The sequence below is a fragment of the Ambystoma mexicanum genome, chromosome 12, assembly GCF_040938575.1.
Source record: "Ambystoma mexicanum isolate Mex_15411 chromosome 12, UKY_AmexF1_1, whole genome shotgun sequence".
In the NCBI taxonomy this organism is placed as follows: Eukaryota; Metazoa; Chordata; class Amphibia; order Caudata; family Ambystomatidae; genus Ambystoma; species Ambystoma mexicanum.
The window spans coordinates 52,978,557-52,998,273 of record NC_090936.1 but is presented as its reverse complement, the minus strand read 5'-3'; the positions used below and the strand labels follow the sequence as shown (position 1 = coordinate 52,998,273).

The window sequence follows — 19,717 nt, the reverse complement described above, 5'->3', positions numbered from 1 at the left end:
ACACGAGTCCAGGAATCAAGAAAGGAAGGAAAGGGACTAGGAATGGGGTTGGCTGGGTAAGAACCAAGGAAATCAATACCGCGAACTACGGAGCACATGTCTGGTCGCTACTTCACAATAGCATTAAGACGCGCGGAGCCGCGGGAGGTGTGGTCTATTAATAGAACACGCTACGTCCAACGTGTAGAGCGAGGAAGGTGTTTCACAGTGGACGGCCATGTCGGGAGTACCAGGGAGTGTAAGCCCGTTGAGACAAGGACCAGGAAGTCCAAAAGGGGCGTGTTCTGTAGGTCATGACAGCATGCCTCCTCCGAAGACCCGTTCCATCGGGTTTGCCCGGGTGTATAAGGTGAAATCTTCTGAGCAGTCAAGGGGCCTTGAGATTAGAAAGTGGTTCCCAGGTTCTTTCACTAGGAGGATATCCTTTCCATTCAACCAGGTATTGAAGCTGACCCTGTTTATACCTGGAGTCACATATTCGGGACACTTCATATTCCAATTGGTTGTCGACCAGAAGAGGAGGAGGTCGGCAGGATTTCCGGGAGGATTGGGTGTAGGGTTTTAATAAGGATGTGTGAAATACTGGGTGAATTTTCTTCCAGGAGTCTGGTAGTCTGATCCGGTATGGAACTGGATTGATAATTTCCTTGATGGGAAATGGGCCATAGTACCGAGGGGCCAACTTGTTTGGCCGTAGATGTCGGGGTAGTAATTTCGAGGACAACCAGACTTGATCACCAATTGCATAAGAACAGCCTGGTCTTCTTTTGGAATCTGCATACCTCTTAGTCTGTGTTCTGGCCTTCTCTATGTTTTCTTTGGCCTCCTGGTGTATGTTGATGAGGGTTTCTATCCAGGAGTCGACAGTAGGTACTGGTGTAGGATGAGGGAGAACAGAGGGTAGAACCGATGGATGGAAACCTTGGCTACAATAAAAGGGACTGGTCTTAAGTGCTGAATGATCAGAATTGTTGTAGGCGAATTCAGCCACGGGTATCAGGAACGACCAGTCATCCTGAACCTTGGTGGCGAAACATCGAAGATACTGCTCCAGGGTCTGATTAGCACATTCTGTGGCCCCGTTGGTTTGGGGATGATAACCAGATGAAAGGGCGCGTTGGATTCCCAAAATGCGACAGAGATGTTTCCAGAAATGAGAGACGTATTGAGGTCCTCGATCAGATATAATCTTGGAAGGAAGTCCATGCAAGCAGAATATGTGTTCCAGGAAGATTCCAGCAAGCTTGTACATGGATGGTAGCTTACACAGGGGTGTAAAATGAGCCATATGAGTGAACAAGTCTATGGTAACCATGATGGTCGTGTATCCTCGGGAAGGTGGTCATTCCACAATGAAGTCTGTAGCAATGAATTCCCATGGCCTTGTTGGCAGTGTAGGTTGCAGTAGAAGACCCGCCAGTCTCTTGTTATCATGTTTATTTTGACTACAGATAGTACAAGCTTTGATGTACTGCTGTACGTTGGTTTTCATTCCAGGCCACCAAAACTGTCTTTGTATGAGACGGAGGGTGTTGGTTATGCCACGATGTCCGGAGTGAAGGGTATCATGACAGAGGTTTATTATTCTTTGTTGTAATTTCTGTTTAGGAATGACCAGTGCATTGTCCTTGAATAAATATCCTTCCTCAACTCTTAGGTTGCATTGATTCCTCCTTGAAATATCCTTCCAGAGATCAGAGGATTGGGTTTGCACTCAAATTTCTTCCAGGAGATTGACTGCTTGAGCTACAAAGATCGTGTGGGGAAACATCTTAGGATAGGCCCTGTCTTCAGTAGCTACATAGTCAGGACGTCGAGATAAGGCATCAGCAATCAGGTTTTGTGATCCGGGAACATGAGTGATGTCGAACTGGTACTGGGCAAAGAAGTAGGCCCAACGCGCCTGACGACTGTTCCTAGACTCCAATGACTGTAGAATTTGAAGATTCCGATGGTCCGTGCGGACCTGAAATGGATATCTAGCACCCAGAAGTAGATGTCGCCATTCAGTGAAGGCTTGGCGGATGGCTAACAGTTCCTTTTCCAGGACGTGGTAATGTGTCACACTGGGAGTCAGGGTTCGTGAAAGGTAAGCAATGGGGTGTTCGAGTTTATCATCAAGTTCCTGCTTCAAGACCGCTCCTATGGCGTAGTTAGAGGCATCCGTTTCCACTAGGAATGGTCGATTTATGTCGGGTTGGGCCAAGATGGGGGCTTGCGTGAACTCTGTCTTTAAACGTTGGAATGCCTTATCTTGCGGTGTAGACCAGATAAAGGGGGTGTCTTTCTTCAAGAGAGCAACGATCGGCTGAGCGATTTCAGAAAAGGTGGATATGAACTTCCGGTAGAAGTTGGCAAGCCCCAGGAAGGATTGAACTTGTTTCACTGACGTGTGAGCAGGCCATGCAAGTATGGCCTTTACCTTTGAATGGTCCATACCAATTCCTTCTGGGCTAAGGATGAATCCTAGGTAGTTAACAGAAGTAACGTGAAACAATTATTTTTCGGGGTTGGCTAAAAGTTTGTGTTCACGGAGTCGTTGTAATACTGCCTTTACATGTTCTTCATGCTTTAGAGGATCCTTGGAAAAGATCAATATGTCGTCCAGATAGTCAATGACGAAGAGGAATAACATGTCAGAAAACACCCTATCCATAAAACATTGAAAAACTGCAGGGGCATTAGCTAGTCCAAAGGGCATGACTAGATATTCATAGTGACCAAAGGGTGTTCTAAAGGCTGTTTTCCATTTGTCTCCTTCCCGCACACAGATCAAATGATAGGCACCCCGGAGATCCAACTTCGTGAATATTACGGCGCCTCTCACAGCTTCCAGGATATCCGAGATTAGGGGCAGTGGATACCCATCTTTGAGGGTGCATTGATTTAAGCCACGATAGTCGAGGCAAGGTCTGAGTTCCTTGGTGTACTTCTTGGGAACAAAGAACAACGAAGCACCCGCTGGAGACTTTGAGGGTCTTATGGTGCCGTTTTCAAGGTTGGTATCCAGGTATTTTCGGAGGGCCTTTTTCTCAGGTTCGGAAAGGATGAACATTCTGCCGAAGGGAATCACTGCTGAGGGATCTGTATCTATGGCGCAGTCTTCAGGTCTGTGAGGGGGTAAGGCCTGGACTATGGCAGTTGAAAATACATCAGCATATCCCTGATAGGCCTCTGGGACTTGTATGATATTGGAAACCATGAGTGGTGTTTGCTGGTCTCTTGGTGGTTCTTTGGGGGGTGTCGAGGAGGGATCCAGGAATAGACAGTGGGACATACAAAACTCTGAGCCTAGGAATAGTGATCCTGCTGTCCAATTGATATACGGATTGTGCTTCTGTAACCAGGGCATACCCAATACCATGGGGTAATGAGCGGACTTAATGATGTCGAATGTAATCCGCTCTTTGTGATGGTTTATAGAAAGCTGGATCTCTTTTGTCTGCAGGCTTATGGGTCCTGAAGTGAGGGGTCTTCCGTCGATTGCTTCCATGGTGCTTCGTGTCTCGTATGGAATATGATGACTAACAACCCAATCTTGATCAATGAAAATTCCCATAGCTCCACAGTCTACCAAGGCCAGAATGGGATAGGTCTTATTCTTGGAGGGCGATAGGAAGGCCTGTAGTATCACCAAATGGTTTTGTCCAGGGGAGTTCAAGGATGGAAATGATGTGGAGCAAACATCTCTCTCCCGAAGCTCTGCTCCATCTAGGATCGGTAGCTGGCGTTTCCCGAGCGCAGAGGAGGGGCTTGAGGACACTCCCTAACCAAGTGTTTGTCTGAGGCACAATACATGCACAACCCCGTATGAATCCTTCTCATCCTTTCTTGCGGGATATAGGTCCACGGAAGGCTCCTAACTGCATGGGTTCTGGTTCAGAGACTGAGCCTGGGTTTGTGTCCGTCTTGGTGGTACTCTCAAAGGACACCTTCGAAGGATTACCTCTGGATTTCTTCTTCTCTGCGTTCCTTTCCTGGATACGGAAATCTATTTGCATGGCAAGGTCCATTAGTGCCTGGAATGAGTTTGGGCGAGCCACTCTGGCCAACTCGTCCTTAATCTCCTCATTCAGTCCTCTCCTGAAAAGGGTAAAACTCGCTCAGCGGACCAATCAGCTTCCTTGACTAATTGCTTGAATCGGGTTACATAGGTGAGCATATCCTGGGATCCTTGCTGAAAGTCTAACAGGCGTTCCTGGGCACTATAGACCTGCTCTGGACAGTCAAACATGGTCTTAAGGGCTTGTATGAACCCATCATAGTCATCTAGGAGAGCATCGCCGGAATTAACGAGGGGCGTAGCCCCTGTTAAGGCGTTTCCTGAAAGGTGGGAAATTATGAACCCCACCTTAGCCCTGGGAGTCGAAAAGTAATAGGGCTTAAAAGTAAAGTGGACCAAACATGAATCCAGGAATCCGCGAAGGGTTTTTGCCGACCCATCGAATTTGTCCACTATGCCGCCCAGCAACACACTTTATTTTGTGGCAGAATCACGGGATAGAACTAATTGTTTGAGAGTGGCGTTTTCCGCCTTTAGATTCTGCACCTCGGTTGATAGCTCTTGTATGCCACGCATCAGGTCCTGGACGGCCGCTTCCATGTCCATATCGAGTTCGGTCGGGTGGCGTCTCAAACTGTCAAGGAGTTCCCCTCTTCTCACCGGAGTTCGATCTTTGCTGGATTTCTTGATCGATGCCTTCTTGCGGACGGATCGGGTCTTGAATAAGGCTGCACGAGTCTCTTCCGACTCCAGCGTGCGTTCAAAGTTCCGGGTTGCAAAGATCCAGGAATCCGGGATATTTACAGAGTGCGCTACTCAGCACACGAGTCCAGGAATCAAGAAAGGAAGGAAAGGGACTAGGAATGGGGTTGGCTGGGAAAGAACCAAGGAAAACAACACCGCGAGCTACGGAGCACACGTCTGGTCGCTACTTCGCAATAGCATTGAGATGCGCGGAACCGCGGGAGGCGTGGTCTATTAATAGAGCACGCTATGTCCAATGTGTAGAGCGAGGAAGGTGTTTCACAGTGGACGGCCATGTTGGGAGTACCAGGGAGCGTAAGCCCCGTTGAGACAAGGACCAGGAAGTCCAAAAGGTGCGTGTTCTGTAGGTCATGACAGGGAGTGGGAGAGTTTTGAGAAGTTTCAGGAACTTAAGAAGATCTGGCTGAGGTCTGAAGGGGGAGGGAGACTGTTCCAGAGGGAGGAGCCAGTCGAGGAAAGGGATCTACCTCCCACCCTCCGCTTGGAGAAGCGGTTGACCTGCAGAGAGTTGGAGCCAGAGGACAGAAGGACTTGAGGACGATGGGATCATAGGATGATGACAGCCTTGTGGATGATGCAAAGGGTCTTGAATTTGATCCTTGCGGTCACTGTGAGCCAGTGGAGAGATTTTAGGGCTGGAGAGATGCAATCCCTGGGCTTGAGGCCAAGGATAAGTCTTGCAGTCCTATTCTGGATTATTTGAAGGGGGCAAAGGGAGGAAAGAGGCTGTTGCAGTGGTCCAGCCTAGAGAGAACCAGGGCTCTGGAGACATTGAGCTTCTGGGGGAAGGTGAGGAAGGGGAGTATGCCCCATGAGGAAGTGAAGCTGCAAGTTGGACTTCTTGGCAAGGTATGTAATGTGTGGAGAGAACAAGAGAGATGAGTCAAAGATGATCCCAACGTGTTTGCCTCACAGGTGGTTGAGGGGAGGGGACCCAAGGAGTCTGGCGAGCGAGTGGGGGAAACCAAGGAGCAGGTGTCCAAATGAGAAGGATCTCTATCTTTACTGGTAGTAGGGCAGAGATCATTGGCAGAGAGCACCATGCCTGAATATCAGTCAAGTATGAGGGAGGAGGAGGAGGAGGTAGAGGAAGGCAGCTTGAAAGAGAGCTGTGTGCGTCATCTGTATAACACTGGAAATGAGGAGAGAAAGTGGAGATCAGGTGGGCAAGAGGGGCCAGGTAGATGTTGAATAGCCATGGCAATATGATAGAGCCTTGGGGGCTGCGACAGATAGACAGTGTGGCGGAATAGAGAAAAGGACCCATTTGCACTTGCGTAGATCTGTTTGATAGATCTGTTTGATAGGAAGGAGGTAAGCCACGTCAGTGCCCTCTCTGTGATGCGTAGGGTATCATGGAGACGGTTTATGAGGAAAGATTGGTTGACTGTGTCAAAGGCAGAAGAAAGATCAAGGAGGATCAGAACCAAGGGAGTGCAGAGTCCAGGTTAGAGAGTAGTTCTTCATGGGTGTTCAGGACAGCAGTTTCTTTGCCTCTATCTGCCCTGAAACTGGACTGGTGGTCATTGAGGCAGCCAGCCACTTCGGTGTGGAGGGTCAGTTGGGGGATGACCAACTTCTCCATGAGTTTGCCCAAAAAAGGGATGATGGAGGGTGTTAGTTAGCTGGGCAAGAAAGGTAAGCTGGCTGCCTTTTAGGAGAGGGTGCACAAGAGAGTGCTTAAGGGGTTGAGGGATGGAGCCAGTGGCAAAGGAGTGGTTGCATAGGTCAGCCAATTCTGGGGCGAGAGAGGTAATGTTGTCCTTGATGGTTCTGGAGGAGCAGGGGATCACCTGTTTAGAGGAGACATTCATAGAGTGGACAACTCTAGAGATCCCATCTGGTGCAACGGGAGAGAAGGCGGAGAGTATGGGGGAAAGGGAGGAGAGAGAAGGGGGGGTGAGCAGATGACAGAGAGGACAGGATGTCCAGAGTTCTGGAGGAAAAGTGGCTGGCCAGTGCAGAGCAGAGGTCCTGGGAGGGAGGAGGAGACTGCGGTAGGATTAGCAAGTTCCTTGCAGATTTAAAAAAGTTCTGCCGTGTTATTGGTCGCTCTAGAAATGCAGGCTTGAACATGAGCCCTCTTCTTGGAGCAGATGGAAAGACGATTTTGCCTTTGGTGTAGGCGGCAGGCCAGTTTGGCAGAGGATGAGCTAGATGCCTGCCACTTCCACAATGCATTGACCTTGCTCCAAGAATCTCATGTCAATTATTAATTGTTCACTTTTTATTAGAAAAGGAATAGGTATTTACAAAACATTAAGGGTTCCCAGATTGGGGTGGTCCGTCCAGTTTACTTCAACCTGCAATGATTCTTAAATATCGGTACACGATTGCCAGGTGAACATTACTGTCAGAATATTGGCTCCAATTGGATCTTTGTCTTCTGTTCCACTTGACCAATCGCTAGCCGAGCTATTCCCCTAGGGGCCAGGACTTCACCTGGATATCATTAAGAAGGCTTCTGACCCTAGCCCCTTTTCAATCTCCATTCTTGTGCAGGCAGTCAGTCATGTAATCTGGCTGCAATTATCTTGAAGGTCTGGTGAGTTTTGCTTCTAACCTGGGATGGAAAAGTTTGCCATGTCTCCCCCATTGTCTCCTTCCATTCTCTGTGCTTTTACTATTGTGTCTCCATTGTCCTGGGAACCGTCTGAGGTTGTTGGGTTGGGTGTTGGAAATCTGTCCTTTTGAGAAGAGAACATTCCAGTTAATTCCAATTCTAGTCACACCTCCATTCCCCTGACTCAGGGGTGTGTTTTCCAGGTTGAGCCCAGGTGCATTCTGTGGGTGGTGGTTCTGGTCTCCCACTACTTTGCCTTGGCTCCAGCTGTCCCTGTGTATATTCAGATTAAGGGTAGCTTGAAGTCAACTATGTTAAGGCAGGAGGAGGATCAGTGGGAGTCGAGGATTAGGTCCTCTTGAAGTAGAAGTAAGCACTATCGGAAAATGTCAGAGTCCGAGGGGTGTAAAGATGGTAGAATGACTAGAAGTAAATGTGGGCTGTGGTGATATTCAGCATAATTTCTGCTCCATCAGCATTCATCATACAGCAACATGGATAGGTTAATGTGGCACAACTATCAGAGGTGGCTCGTCCATAATGGGCGATGGAGCACCAATCAACCACTGTTGTCCATTATGGTTGAGCCAAAACCAGCCCAGTGAAAAGAATGAGTGCTCCCACAGCTCCAACAAGCAGCTGAGAGAGCACTCCTGGTATGGCTTTAACGGTCAAAGGGGAAACATAGTTTCCCTTTGACAGTTTTAGTTCCCCAGCATGCATGCTAAATGGGCCATGTGGGTCTGGGGGTGTTTTGCTTCCCCAGCCTTACACGGCGCATTGGGTATGCAGGCTGGTGACCTGCATGCCTAAATGTGTATAGGGGCACTTGTGTACCTCCCAGCATGTTTGTCTCCTTGGGTGACATCAAAGAGGCGCTCCCGCTTCCCTGCGCATGCCCTCAGGTACAAGAAACTCTCTCTGCTTCCTGGTGCATACTGCACGGGAGCTAGAGGGCCGTTTGGGCTGCAGGTAAGAAAAGAAATGTATTTTATGTATGAATTAATGTGTGCATGCAATTGTTTGTATCTGTACGTGTGTACGTGTATGGGAGTGAATGTGCGAAATGAATGGATTTACAAAAGTGTGTTGGCACAGGGTCAGTGATGTGACCCTGTCAAAACAAGGAGATAGGTTAAGACAGAATCCATTCCCCACACCTCTAGAGTGCTTGAAGATGTGGAGGGAGATTGGTACCAATGGTACCAATGTCCCTGCCGCAATGCCCATCAGCCTCTGTCCTTAGTAAGTCTACTTTTCTTGCTTTTCAGAACCGCAACTCCCAGAATATACCTGCATGCAACCAGGAAAACACGGTTGGAACCAGGGAAATGGAATTGAGACCACCAATTGAATGGAATGGGATTTTGCTTGCCCAAAACAATGCAACACCCAACACCTGACCCACCTATCCCAAATGGACCCCATGGGAATGGTGGGGCAACAGCAATCGGACAGAGTAAAAAGAGACTGCAGGAGGATACACAGAAATCCTCCCCAAACCCAGTCAAAGCCAAGCCACCAAAATATGAGGAGAACCATAGGGAAACTGAGCAGCCTGAGCACACCTATGCCACCCCACAAATGGGGACTAAAAAGGGGGCGGGGCTAGAAGGCTTCTTAAAAACTTTTAGGGGAAGTCTCCACCCCCATGGGAATAGCTTAGCCAGAGATTGGGCAAAGGGAACATTTGATATGGAGAACCAATGGGAGCCGGGAGGAACTCTACAACCAGGTTCTCTGGGTTAAGAAATGCCAGCAAGTTCAAAAGAGTGAGAAAGGTGTTTGGTTGAGGTTGGGAGCAAAGGAGGTGGAGCAAGAGGCCAGCGAGCAGTGTATAGCAGGTGGCGAAGGAGGTGGAGGAGATGCCTGGAGTATAGCGAGAGTGTGAAGGTCTGAGAGGGTGGTGCGTGTGTGTTGTATTGTAGGTCAGAATCAGGACTCTGATAATGCAACATGGTATAACTTTATTTTATCGGCTTCAAAACGACCTGTCCCTATTAGTTTAACCCTATTATATAAAAAAAGATAGAAGAACGTTGCTCGTCAGAATGTCCATAAACTATTAGCAGTTCTCCATCCAGAATCCCGTTTTAATCTATCTCTGTCCCCATTCCTTAAAGAAAAAACATCTAAGTTACAATAACAAAAATAGAAGGTGTGGAGAGTGTGAGAAACCTGAAGGTATTCTCGCATCCACACCCCAGGGAAACTCTACGCATGTGGCCAGGGAAAAGCCATCCCTCTTGGATCCCGACCCTAGCGTATACAAGCGAGGGGGGGATCACTTGGGTGGAGCGTCATTGGGGAGAGAGTGCCGGGTGGCGAGACATGGTAACCCCCTTTCCTAATATAGACTCACCATCCCTTCTGGGCTTTGTTCACTTATTCCCTATCTCTCCTTGTAAATGGCCACTAAGTACTGATAAGAGGAAAGATCAACTAGGAACAATGCACATTTCCTATGACCAACACCACTCTTGTACTTAGACGAAGAAGCGAGGTGTAAGAGCATGCTGTACTGAAGATCAGGCATGTCATATTAATTGGACTCATTATAGTCAGGGAATTCAAGTTAACAGCACACACCTGCGACTCCTTAATCGTGCTCGGGTGTAAAAAGGAAGGAGAGGCAACTATGTGAAGGGAGAAGGAGGAAATGAAGAACCGACGGGCCAGCGCGTGACCAGACATCCTGAAGACCGGCCACGATCCCGGAAGACCTGCAGGACGCAAGAAAGACAGGTTGCATGGAGGTTGAAGGACCGGGAGCCTTCAGAAGCAAAGGCAGGGAGACGGAGCTGCCAAATAACTGATCTGCTGCAGAAAGGAGCTGGACGCAGAACGAACGCGGTCCACGTTCATTGCGAGGAGTCCAGAAGCCAGCATGTGCAAGGACCTGTCCGGCGGGAAAGCAGAATCAACGTGGTCTGCTGCCCGACTACTGAAGAGGTGAGACTGCCACTGGGGAGATGTAAATAGCCGGTGAGCATTAGAGGACACAGAAGCCCAAAGCTCTTTCATGAGGATCCCAGGGAAGTAACGGTCCATAAGCACAAGTGAATGGGAATTCTTTTGAATACTGAACTAAATGAAAATGGCTTTTTGGAGTGTAAGTGATATTGAGTATCAAACTAACACTTGGAAGATAAATTGCAGCGTGAATAAATACTTAAGTATTAAAATTATAACAAGTGGCAAATTGAATAAATGCTTAACTATTCGAACTACAAATGTGAGGAAGATTTGTGAACTCGTGGCAAAGCAAGGACTGGTGCAGAAAAGGGGTGCACTAGCCAAAACAAAAGACCAGTGTGGAAAACCCAAGGCAGAAGAGCCTAGGGGCTAAATAAATCCAAGGAGAGACTTAGTGTTGCACGACCCCTAATCGGTGGACCCTGCAGTCTGAGCTGCGCCTAGACCAGGGAGTTCTCTATTATAAAGATCACAGTCATCCTGAAGCAGGTCAAACAGAAGCATAGGGTTCCTGGTTGCGTGACCTTTAATGGGTGGACCGTGTGGTCTGATAACTGCGTCTAGACCAGGGGACCTTAATTGATGACCAGGAAAGGACAGTGTAAGTACGCCACTGAAACTGTGAACTACTTGATAAGACAAGACAGATGGCAAAAAAAGTGAACCTTTTGTTTTCTAACATTGACCATTCAACAAATGACTTTAGAATAGGAACTACATTGGAATCTTGGCGAAGAGAACCCTGAGACTCAAAGGAACTGTGAAACTTTACCTTGGGGAAGGGAAATCTCAAGATCTTCCTTTTCTGTGAACTGTATTATATTGAAGTTGAGGAAGGGAACCTCAAGTCCTGGTTGGACATTGGTGAAACAGACAGCTATTGAAATTGTATAGAGTCTGAGGTAAAAGGCCCAAGAAGGACTTAAGCTGAGAGCAACTGAGACTTTACTTTAGAACACTACTTTGGTTAAGAATAATCCCACACTTGGTTTATTTCTAGAGTGAGGGCAAGCATAGATTTGGGACACAGACAGAACGTTGATTTGAACATATAGACACAGACTTTCCTGAGTTTTCTTTAGGCAGGATAAATCCCTACCTTAGTTATAGGGCAGGCTAGGCCTTGTAACATCCCGACATTTTAATAAAGCTCTTAGAAACTTGAATTCTGTTGATTGTGTCATCTCTTGATACCATGCCTGTCTCACAAGAGTCTGAAGGCGGACACAGACTCCTGATAGTTGTGCTTTTACACTTATGTTCTCTTCTTTTCTGAGATCTAATAAATATACAATCCTTAAATAGTCTCTTGTTGTTCTCTGTATTCGTTTATTCAACTCCCTTAGGATATTGATTATCTTTTTCTCCTCTTTGTTGGGGTTCTTCCTTGGTCTTGTCAAAATCTTTCTCTCTTTATTATCGGATTCGGAGTGTACTTGTATAAGGTCCTTTTCTCTGAGGTTTTTGTTATCCAAATACTTATGATTCCTCTTTTCCCAAAGTTGGCTTTCTTGTATAAGGTTTATATTCGGGACCACTCTGGTCTTTCGTTCCCAATTGTGTCTCTTTATTGTGCTACACTTTCTATCTCTTGGATATTGAGTGATCTCCCCTTTTCCCAAGGTACCAGCACTCCCATTCTATTCCTTTCACTCTTGATGCTTTCTGTATTTCTCCTTGCCACATTAATATAGTTCAAAGTTACCAACTTGTTTTCCATACTTTTGTTATTTCTACTGTGAGAAACCTGAAGGTGTCTCCCTAACTAGTCCCCGGGGATCTGCCATCCAGGTATCCAGGCAACAGCCATCCCTATTGGATCTAGTTCGTGAGGGTGGACCAGTGAGGGAGGATCTCCTTGATGGGGGGGTCCTCAGGGAGTGGGACACCGGCCGATGAGACACGATATCCCCCTTCTTTCAACACCTTTTCCCCATCCTCCCACATTGGACATTCAAACCCACTGCCCCCCCACCCCTTTTCCGACGTGAACATTTTCACATGACACACAAGAAAACTGACTAACACCAGAGCCGTTTACCTGACATGTTCCAATACAAGGGTCAGGCAAAGTCAGGCAATTGATCAAAATCAGTACAGGCAAGGTAGACCGCACAACGCGACAGCTAGCCAGAACGGAAGTTCAAGAGGAGGAGAAAGGTGGCGAATATTGAGAGGCTGACAAGGAGAGACAGGACCATGCCCTTTTCGACGTAGACCCGCAAAACCTCTGCAGAGGAAATCGTAAAACCAAGGACAATAGCTAAGTGTGTTGCAGCAGATGTTAACGGTACACACAGTGTATCAGCGCTGATAAGCTGGAGCAAGGGAGACTTCTGCTACCGTGGTACCGACATTTACTCCAGTTACGAGGAAAGCCAAGCGGTTCATCACAGCCGGTGAGTCGAGGGGAGAACCGATCAGAATCGGGCTGTGATTAATGAAAGTCGCGAAGTGGCAGAACAAAAGAAGTTCAAAGAACTGTAAGATTGAAAAGAGGGAGACCACCTGCAGAAGGGGACCGGCACCAGATGGGTGCTGCTCCAACAAACCCGATCCATCCGCATTTGAGTAAAAACTACAGATACTAGAAGGCCATAGGAGAGCCGCCAAGATGGGTCAAAGTGGTCATACAGGAGGTCATGTAAAATTCCTGTATAGCCAAAAGCCTTTGACCTAAGGACTATAAAGAAAGCAAGGCAAGCAACATTGAAAGTAAATGTAAAGGTGAAGTTGGCAAGAGTGAACCTGGAAGAGGGATGCTGACGAGAAGGGGGCAAAGTCTAATGTCCCGAGAAACAATGTGTTGACAAAGGTGTAACCGGCGGAAGGATGTCCACTGGAACTGTTTAAAAGGACATTAAGATTTGTAAGTCAAAGGACACGCCATAGTGAACCCCGAGGAGAGAGGCAGAAAGTAAAGGGGGGTCAGCGCCCGGAAGACGTGGACCCACGGTTGAGGAATCCTTAGCCTAAGTGAACCCAGGAAACAAACAAACGTTCATTTTGTTGAAGGAACGTTTGTTTTTGTTATTTGAATACATCAGGCCCTCGAAGGCAAGAGACTTTCAAGAGACCCTGATAGCTGCAAGTGGAACTCTCGTCTCGTGCTGGGGAAGCTCGAGACTGTACTGTGCTTCAAGATCCCACCTTGCCCTGAGACCAAAACATGGGGAAAGGAGACACAAGCTACCGCATCCTGACATATTATTTGTGAACACTTCTTTCTTTTCTTGAAAACCATCCCACACCCATTTTGTATTAGTCGTAAGGTTTGGCAATAGGTTTCTTAGTATAGGTCCTTTTTTATTTGACACAACGCCACTAGGACAACCTTATTTTCATTTGATGGTCGACGCTTGCTCCCATCTTAGATTTAGTTTTAGATTAGGCGTTTATACAACCTGCATACAGTTTAATAAACACCCTTGAACTGTGATCACTTTTGTCTGTCTTTACTGTTGCCACCATGAGTTCATTACACTCCTGGGATGAGTTTGTTACTTCTTTAACAAGTCCCTTTTGGCTTCCTGGTATTCCCATTCCCCCTTTTACATTCAGTCTTGTAGGGGAATTTCTCCAGTTGGTACTTGGGACCTTGGCCTTTCTTCAGTTTGCGTTTCGATTCACTTTCCATGATGTCTGTTTTGTGTGCGTTTCTCTGTTTCCTGTTTGGCTTCTCGATACCACTTTGGGTAATCAGTTTTTTATGTGCTTTCTCTCTGCGGTGGTGTCAATGCCTGCCCACCACAATTACTTTGTGGTCATGCCACCACAGAGCTCTCTGATCCAGCTGTCTTGGCTCTCGGTTTCCCTAACACGCCAGGCTTCCAGCGCATACTCCTTCAACTCGAAGCAGTTCTGCACTTCGTGGGGATTGCCGTCTGCGTCAGCTCTGCCTCCTTCAGGTGTTCTTCGTTCAGGGGGCTTCCACTGTCTGTCTCTGCCTTCCTCTCTTTCTCTGCCTCTAGTTGGCATCTCCTGTATCTTCAACGTACTCGCCACAGTCTATTAGAGATTGTGATTTAAAGGGACAGCTTCTTTTTCTCTTTGATAACGATATACGTCTACTTTATCTTCGTCCAAGTCATGGAAACTATAATGATTTGGTGTATTAGATAGTTCCATATAGGTCATCACATGGAGGGCATCAGGGAGTTGCTTACGGAATGGGAGCCCTTGTCCCCAAAGACTCTCTCTCGGTGAGGTCCCACTTGCATCGACCCCAAGGGAGGGTGTTGCGGAGCAGGCTCACCTCCCTAGCCTCACAGGGGGATTCCCCCTTGGGGAGAAGGAACAAATTCCCTTGATTCATCATAAAGGGCTTAGTTATGTCAAAACGAGGGCCTAACTTCTGACTGCTACTCCTGTCCCTTCTTCCGTGATGTCCTTTTGCTCACAGTTCCACTTCACATATGATCTTTCCTGTGTTTTAGGAACTCCCCAAGAATTCCAAGTCAAGTCTCGTTCCACCTCCTCCCACTCTGGGAGTCTTTCAGTCTTTACTTTTCTCACCCACTTTCTGGTGTTCTCTCTTTCCTTCTACTTGGGATTCGCCTTACTTTCCCCGCTTCTGGGGATGATTGCTGTCCTTTCCCCACGCTCGGATCTTCTTCTCTTTTCCCCACTCTGGGGCTTTTCTTGATCTCCCTCTCCACTCGGGAGTGCTCTTTGTTTCTCCCCAATCTGTGAAGTTTTCTGTTTCTCTCAATTCCGGAGCTTTTCTGGGATTCATTTCATCCTCAAAGGTATTTTCTCTTTCTCCCCACTATGGGGCTCTTCACTGTTGTATCGCCCCTTCTCGGATGCTTTCTCTTTCTTTTGCCCGCCTCCCTTTCCTCTGGTGTCACCACGTGCCTGTTTGCTTCTGGTGGTGCTCCGCGGGACAGGCGTTGCATCGGACCGGTTCATCAATGAATGTAGCATTGTGTGCAGGTTTGCTGCTGTCTCTCCTTCAGTTTAACAAGGTATTGTTATGCTCACTTGGTCTCTGCGGAGGCGTTGGGGCACGGTTGGAGCCCTCTCTGGACTTGGCTCCCCTGGATCAGCCTCTTTCCCCAGCTGCTGTAGTGTGGACTGCTCTGGTTGCTGGCACTGCCCCTGAGAGAAGACGAGAGGCAGTGAGAATGCTGCGATTGGATTGTGATTCCCCTCAAACCCTTTGTTCCAGAATGAGGTGAGCATGCGTTTACCCATATAGTCTCACCTGTTTTCTTGTGAGGATGAGCTCTTCGTCCTGCTTCTCACCAGCAGGGGTGCCGTTGATGGATCTAGTTGCTTCACTGGTCCGTGTGCGTGGCGGCCCAGACTGGCTGTGACCGAACCACATTGAAGGTAAGTGTTCGTAACAATGATTATTGTCCTATCTTTTTGCAATGTCTTTTTCCAATGATTATTGTCCGTATCCTTTTGCAATGTCTCTTCCCAATGATTGTTGTCCGTATCCCTTGTAATGTCTTTTCTCTCCCCAATAGGTGTGAAGATGGCCACGCGGAGTCCCGGTGTTGGAAGTGAGTCCAAATGGAGACAGAGGGGGTTGCGCAGTCCCCACTTAGAAGATAAGTAGGGTTCCAAGGTTGTAGGCAAGGTTTATGTGTTGTGCGACCAAGTGTAAGGTATTCATGCAGTTTCTAACCTTGTGTGTTCCTTTTCTCTTGCAGGGATGGTGGCGGCGCCAGATGAGGAGCGACTATCCGAAGACCTGCAGGCGATTGCTGGATCCGTGAGGATGCTGGCCAAGAAGAAGGCTCCCGCCTAGCTAGATGCTCGGAACAGGTGAGGATGCGCTCCAACTCTAATGACAATGGGAATCAGGTAAGATGGGATGCGCCCGGTGATGGAGTTGCGGAAGTCAGGTAAGCTGCGCGTTGAGTGATGGTATTGCGGGAGGCAGGTAAAATGCGCGGTGAAGATGCAGTGTTGGAATTAGGTAAGCTGTGCTTCAAGCGATGGTGTGGCTGGAGTCAAGTAGGTGCGCGCTGAAGAGGAAGTTCAGGAACCTGATGAGATGCGTGCTGAGATGATGAGCTGGAAAAAGGTAAGAGCGCTTCAGGCGGCGGTTAGCGTTACGCAGCAGAAAGCAGACTAACACAAAGCGCTTGCATGCGTGTGGGGCTGGCTTAAATAGCCTGGCCCCAGCCACTCCCCTTTAGCCCCGCCTTGTGGCTCCACCTTGCCCCTCCCACAGACTTCTACACGTGCCCTCCAATGTTTCTTAATGGCCACACCCGGCCTGGATGCACATGCCCTAGACACAAAGTGTGCAGAGCACACTTTCATATGAGCCTGGCGCCAAAGGTGCCAGGACTGTGTCCATTTGGGCCCTTTGGATGATAAAGGTAGTGGCCCTCGACTAGGGGCCATGACAGGTATTTCCTCCTCTGAAATTGGGCTTCACCGTTGGCATGGCATCGCTTATGCAAACTGTTAGCTAGGCTCAGCGCTGGCTGGGAGAGGCTCCCCCTCCTCCTTCTCACCAAGGCATAGGCAGAGCAGAGTATCTTATGTGATGACTCAACTGGGCTCCGTGTTGGCCATGCGAGGCTCACCTGCCTTGTCGCAGCAGCTGCTTATTACAGCTTCGGCTTGTCTGCCGTGGCGTCTGCACCCTTTCAGGTGTACATCCTCGGACAGACTGTGGACACCAGCATGCTCTGTCTCGCAGGACCCAGCTTTCTTCCAGGTTGCCGTTTTTAAATTACACAGGGATTGCCAAAACTTTTCTCTGATTGGTTGGCAGTGGTACATGCCTCCAGCGGGTTTGTTACTTTGCGTTTTATTTGTTTTGACAGGAGATTGAGCACAGATAAAATCAGTAGACAAGTCTGCCATGGTGAAAGGGTGTGTGAAAGGTTGTGTATGGTTATTAGAACCCTTAGAACCCTTAGTCCATTAAGGAGTTATTCACTGTGGGGTGGGATTGTGCCCTGTCTCCTAAGGTGGAGTCAACCTCAAAGGGATCCCACTTGCCCTTTCCCATAGAGGGTGTTAAGCACAGTAGGCTCTCCTCCCTAGTCCCACCAGAAGTAGTTTCCCCTTGGGGAGAGGTGGCAATCTCCTTGAACTCATCACATACCTTCACAACAGCAGCCAGGACATGTTTTTCTTACTGTTGCATGCCATACTTTACTGGAAATCAAGGGTAAAGCAAACTTAAGTGTTGTTACTTGGCCATCCTGGGCTAGATCGGTGCTGCAGCCTGGACATATTTTCTTAATCTGACATTGCAGTTTTATTGGCAAAGCCAATGGGAGTATGTTTTCACGTGGGGATACTGGCAAATATTGGCACAGCCAACATGGGCATGTGTTTGTGTAGCATTACTACAGGCATTATGTGTAAAGTAATCATGAATGTGTTCTTAGATTGGAATTCTGGCATGTATTGGTGCAGCCAACATGGACATCTATGGGCACAGCCCCAGCATGAAAATGTGTTTATACTGGCATGTATGTGGAAAAAGTTGAATGAAAATGCATTTTATAATACTTCTGCACACTGTGACTTTCATTTATTGGATTTTCCATGTGTTACCCATCAAAACCAATTGTAAACTGTGTGGAGGTTTACCCAGTTTTTCACATTAGGTGTGCACTCAAATGTGCCATTTTTACCTATTTTTTTTAATATTCTCGGGGAAGTGGAGGGACCTTCACCCCTCCCCTGAATATTCTTTGGTTGGTTCCCCCATTATGCTTGGTTGCTCCTGCATATTAGTGAAAAACATTTACACCTCCAATTAAATAATTCACCAGATGCTGCTGGCAGCTATTGTCGGTGCCTGTGGGGTCTTCAGCACCGTATGTGGCAGGGATCTGCTTGTGCCCTAAAGTCAGATATTTCTCTAATGAAGGCAATTATTTGATGATTGTAGTTGCAAAATATAAATTGGCAGGTGCATGTCATGTTTTAAGGCGTTTCCCCACCTTTGTACTGTGCTAACATTAGTCTATATCTTTGTTGAATTTCTAGACTGTGTGAGGTTGCTGCTGACTGCAGGAGCACAGGTAGACCTTGCTGGTAACAATGGCTTTACGGCTTTGTGCTCAGCCGCCGCTCAGGGACATTTCAGGTATGTAACTTGCTTGCATTTATAAAGCCTTAGTGTTCGGCTTCTTTTTATAAGCGTCTATTGAAAGCTAGAGCCTTTATATATCTTTTGTATGGGCTATACATTTGAAGTCATAAATGCTTGCCCTTCAGTCCTCTTTCAACTATATCTTTATGATGCCCTAGAATGGCATCTCTCCAGCACTGAAATCTCTGCACTGGCTCCTAGTGGCTGCGAGGATTAAGTTCAAGACCCTCTGCGTTGTCCACAAAGCCTTCTGGGGCATGGGGCCTCAATACCACCAACTCGCTCTTCGTAAATATCTTCCTACTCAAGCTCTTCGCTCCTGTGCCTCTGGGTCAATCGCTTCTCCAAGCAATGAGTTGGTGGTAGATCTCTTTCTTGGACTGGGGCCTCCCTCTGGAATTTGAGGAGAACCACCTCCGGTTCTGGAATCACCTCAAGACTTTCCTCTTTGTTTCTGCCTTCTCTCTTTCTCTCCCCTGCTGAATTCCTGGCTGAAACTGAAATTGCAACTGCACTGGTCACCTGGCTACCCTCTGCTCTCAGGCCCAGATCTCCTCCTCGGTGTCCAGTCAAAAAGTCGAATGAAATAAGTCGACTTGCAAAAATATCAACAAAAAAAAGTCAAAAAAAAAAATGTGTTTTTTTTTATTTATATGTTTTTTGGGCTTTAGCTGGTAAAAATAAAGGGGGGGTTGGGGGGGAACCCCCCCATTTAAAAAAACAAAAAAAACAAAAAACAAATTTTTTTTTTCCACATTTTTGTAATTCGATGTTTTTCATTTGACTTTTTGACTATAAACCCTCCTCCCCGCCAGTTGCACACCTGCACACGCACCCCCCACGTCCCCTGGTGGCAACTCTTGCACTTGGGTCTGTATCTGTAACCCTACAGTCCACCTACCTGCACTTTTGACACCTGCTGCCTGCAATTACCCTTGCACTTGCCATCTGCTGGCCGCACTTCTTTATTGTTTGATCCCTCTCCCCTGCACTTGCATGATCTCAATGCCACCTGGCCTAGTATGATTGTTGTCTCTGTCTTCCCTATGTTCCCCTTCCTGTGCCTTGTCGCGCCTTGAAACACTTGTGTATGCGCGCGTTATGAATGCCATATCATATCATTATGTTATTTGGATTCATACCTTGCTCTGCTGCCATTTGCATAGGTTCCAGACGCTCTTGCAGATCTGAAAAAGGAGGGCGGGTGAGGTTCATGGGGAGAGAGTGGGAAAAGCGAGAAAGCTTTGCTGTTGCGCTAATAAAAAATAATGTAGCATTTATATAGCGCTACGAACCCTCCCGGGATTCGAACCTGTGTCAGCAGGCTCTGCAC

General features: G+C 47.6%; 1 protein-coding gene across 1 annotated transcript in view; it reads left to right on the top strand.

Annotated features, from left to right (window-relative positions):
• CTTNBP2 (cortactin binding protein 2) overlaps positions 1-19,717 on the top strand; it is a 592,842-nt gene that overhangs the window by 331,864 nt on the left and 241,261 nt on the right. Inside the window, exon 6 of the mRNA XM_069627945.1 lies at positions 18,279-18,378. Within this exon, the coding sequence (XP_069484046.1) occupies positions 18,279-18,378 (100 nt within the window). The remainder of the gene's footprint in view (positions 1-18,278; positions 18,379-19,717) is intronic.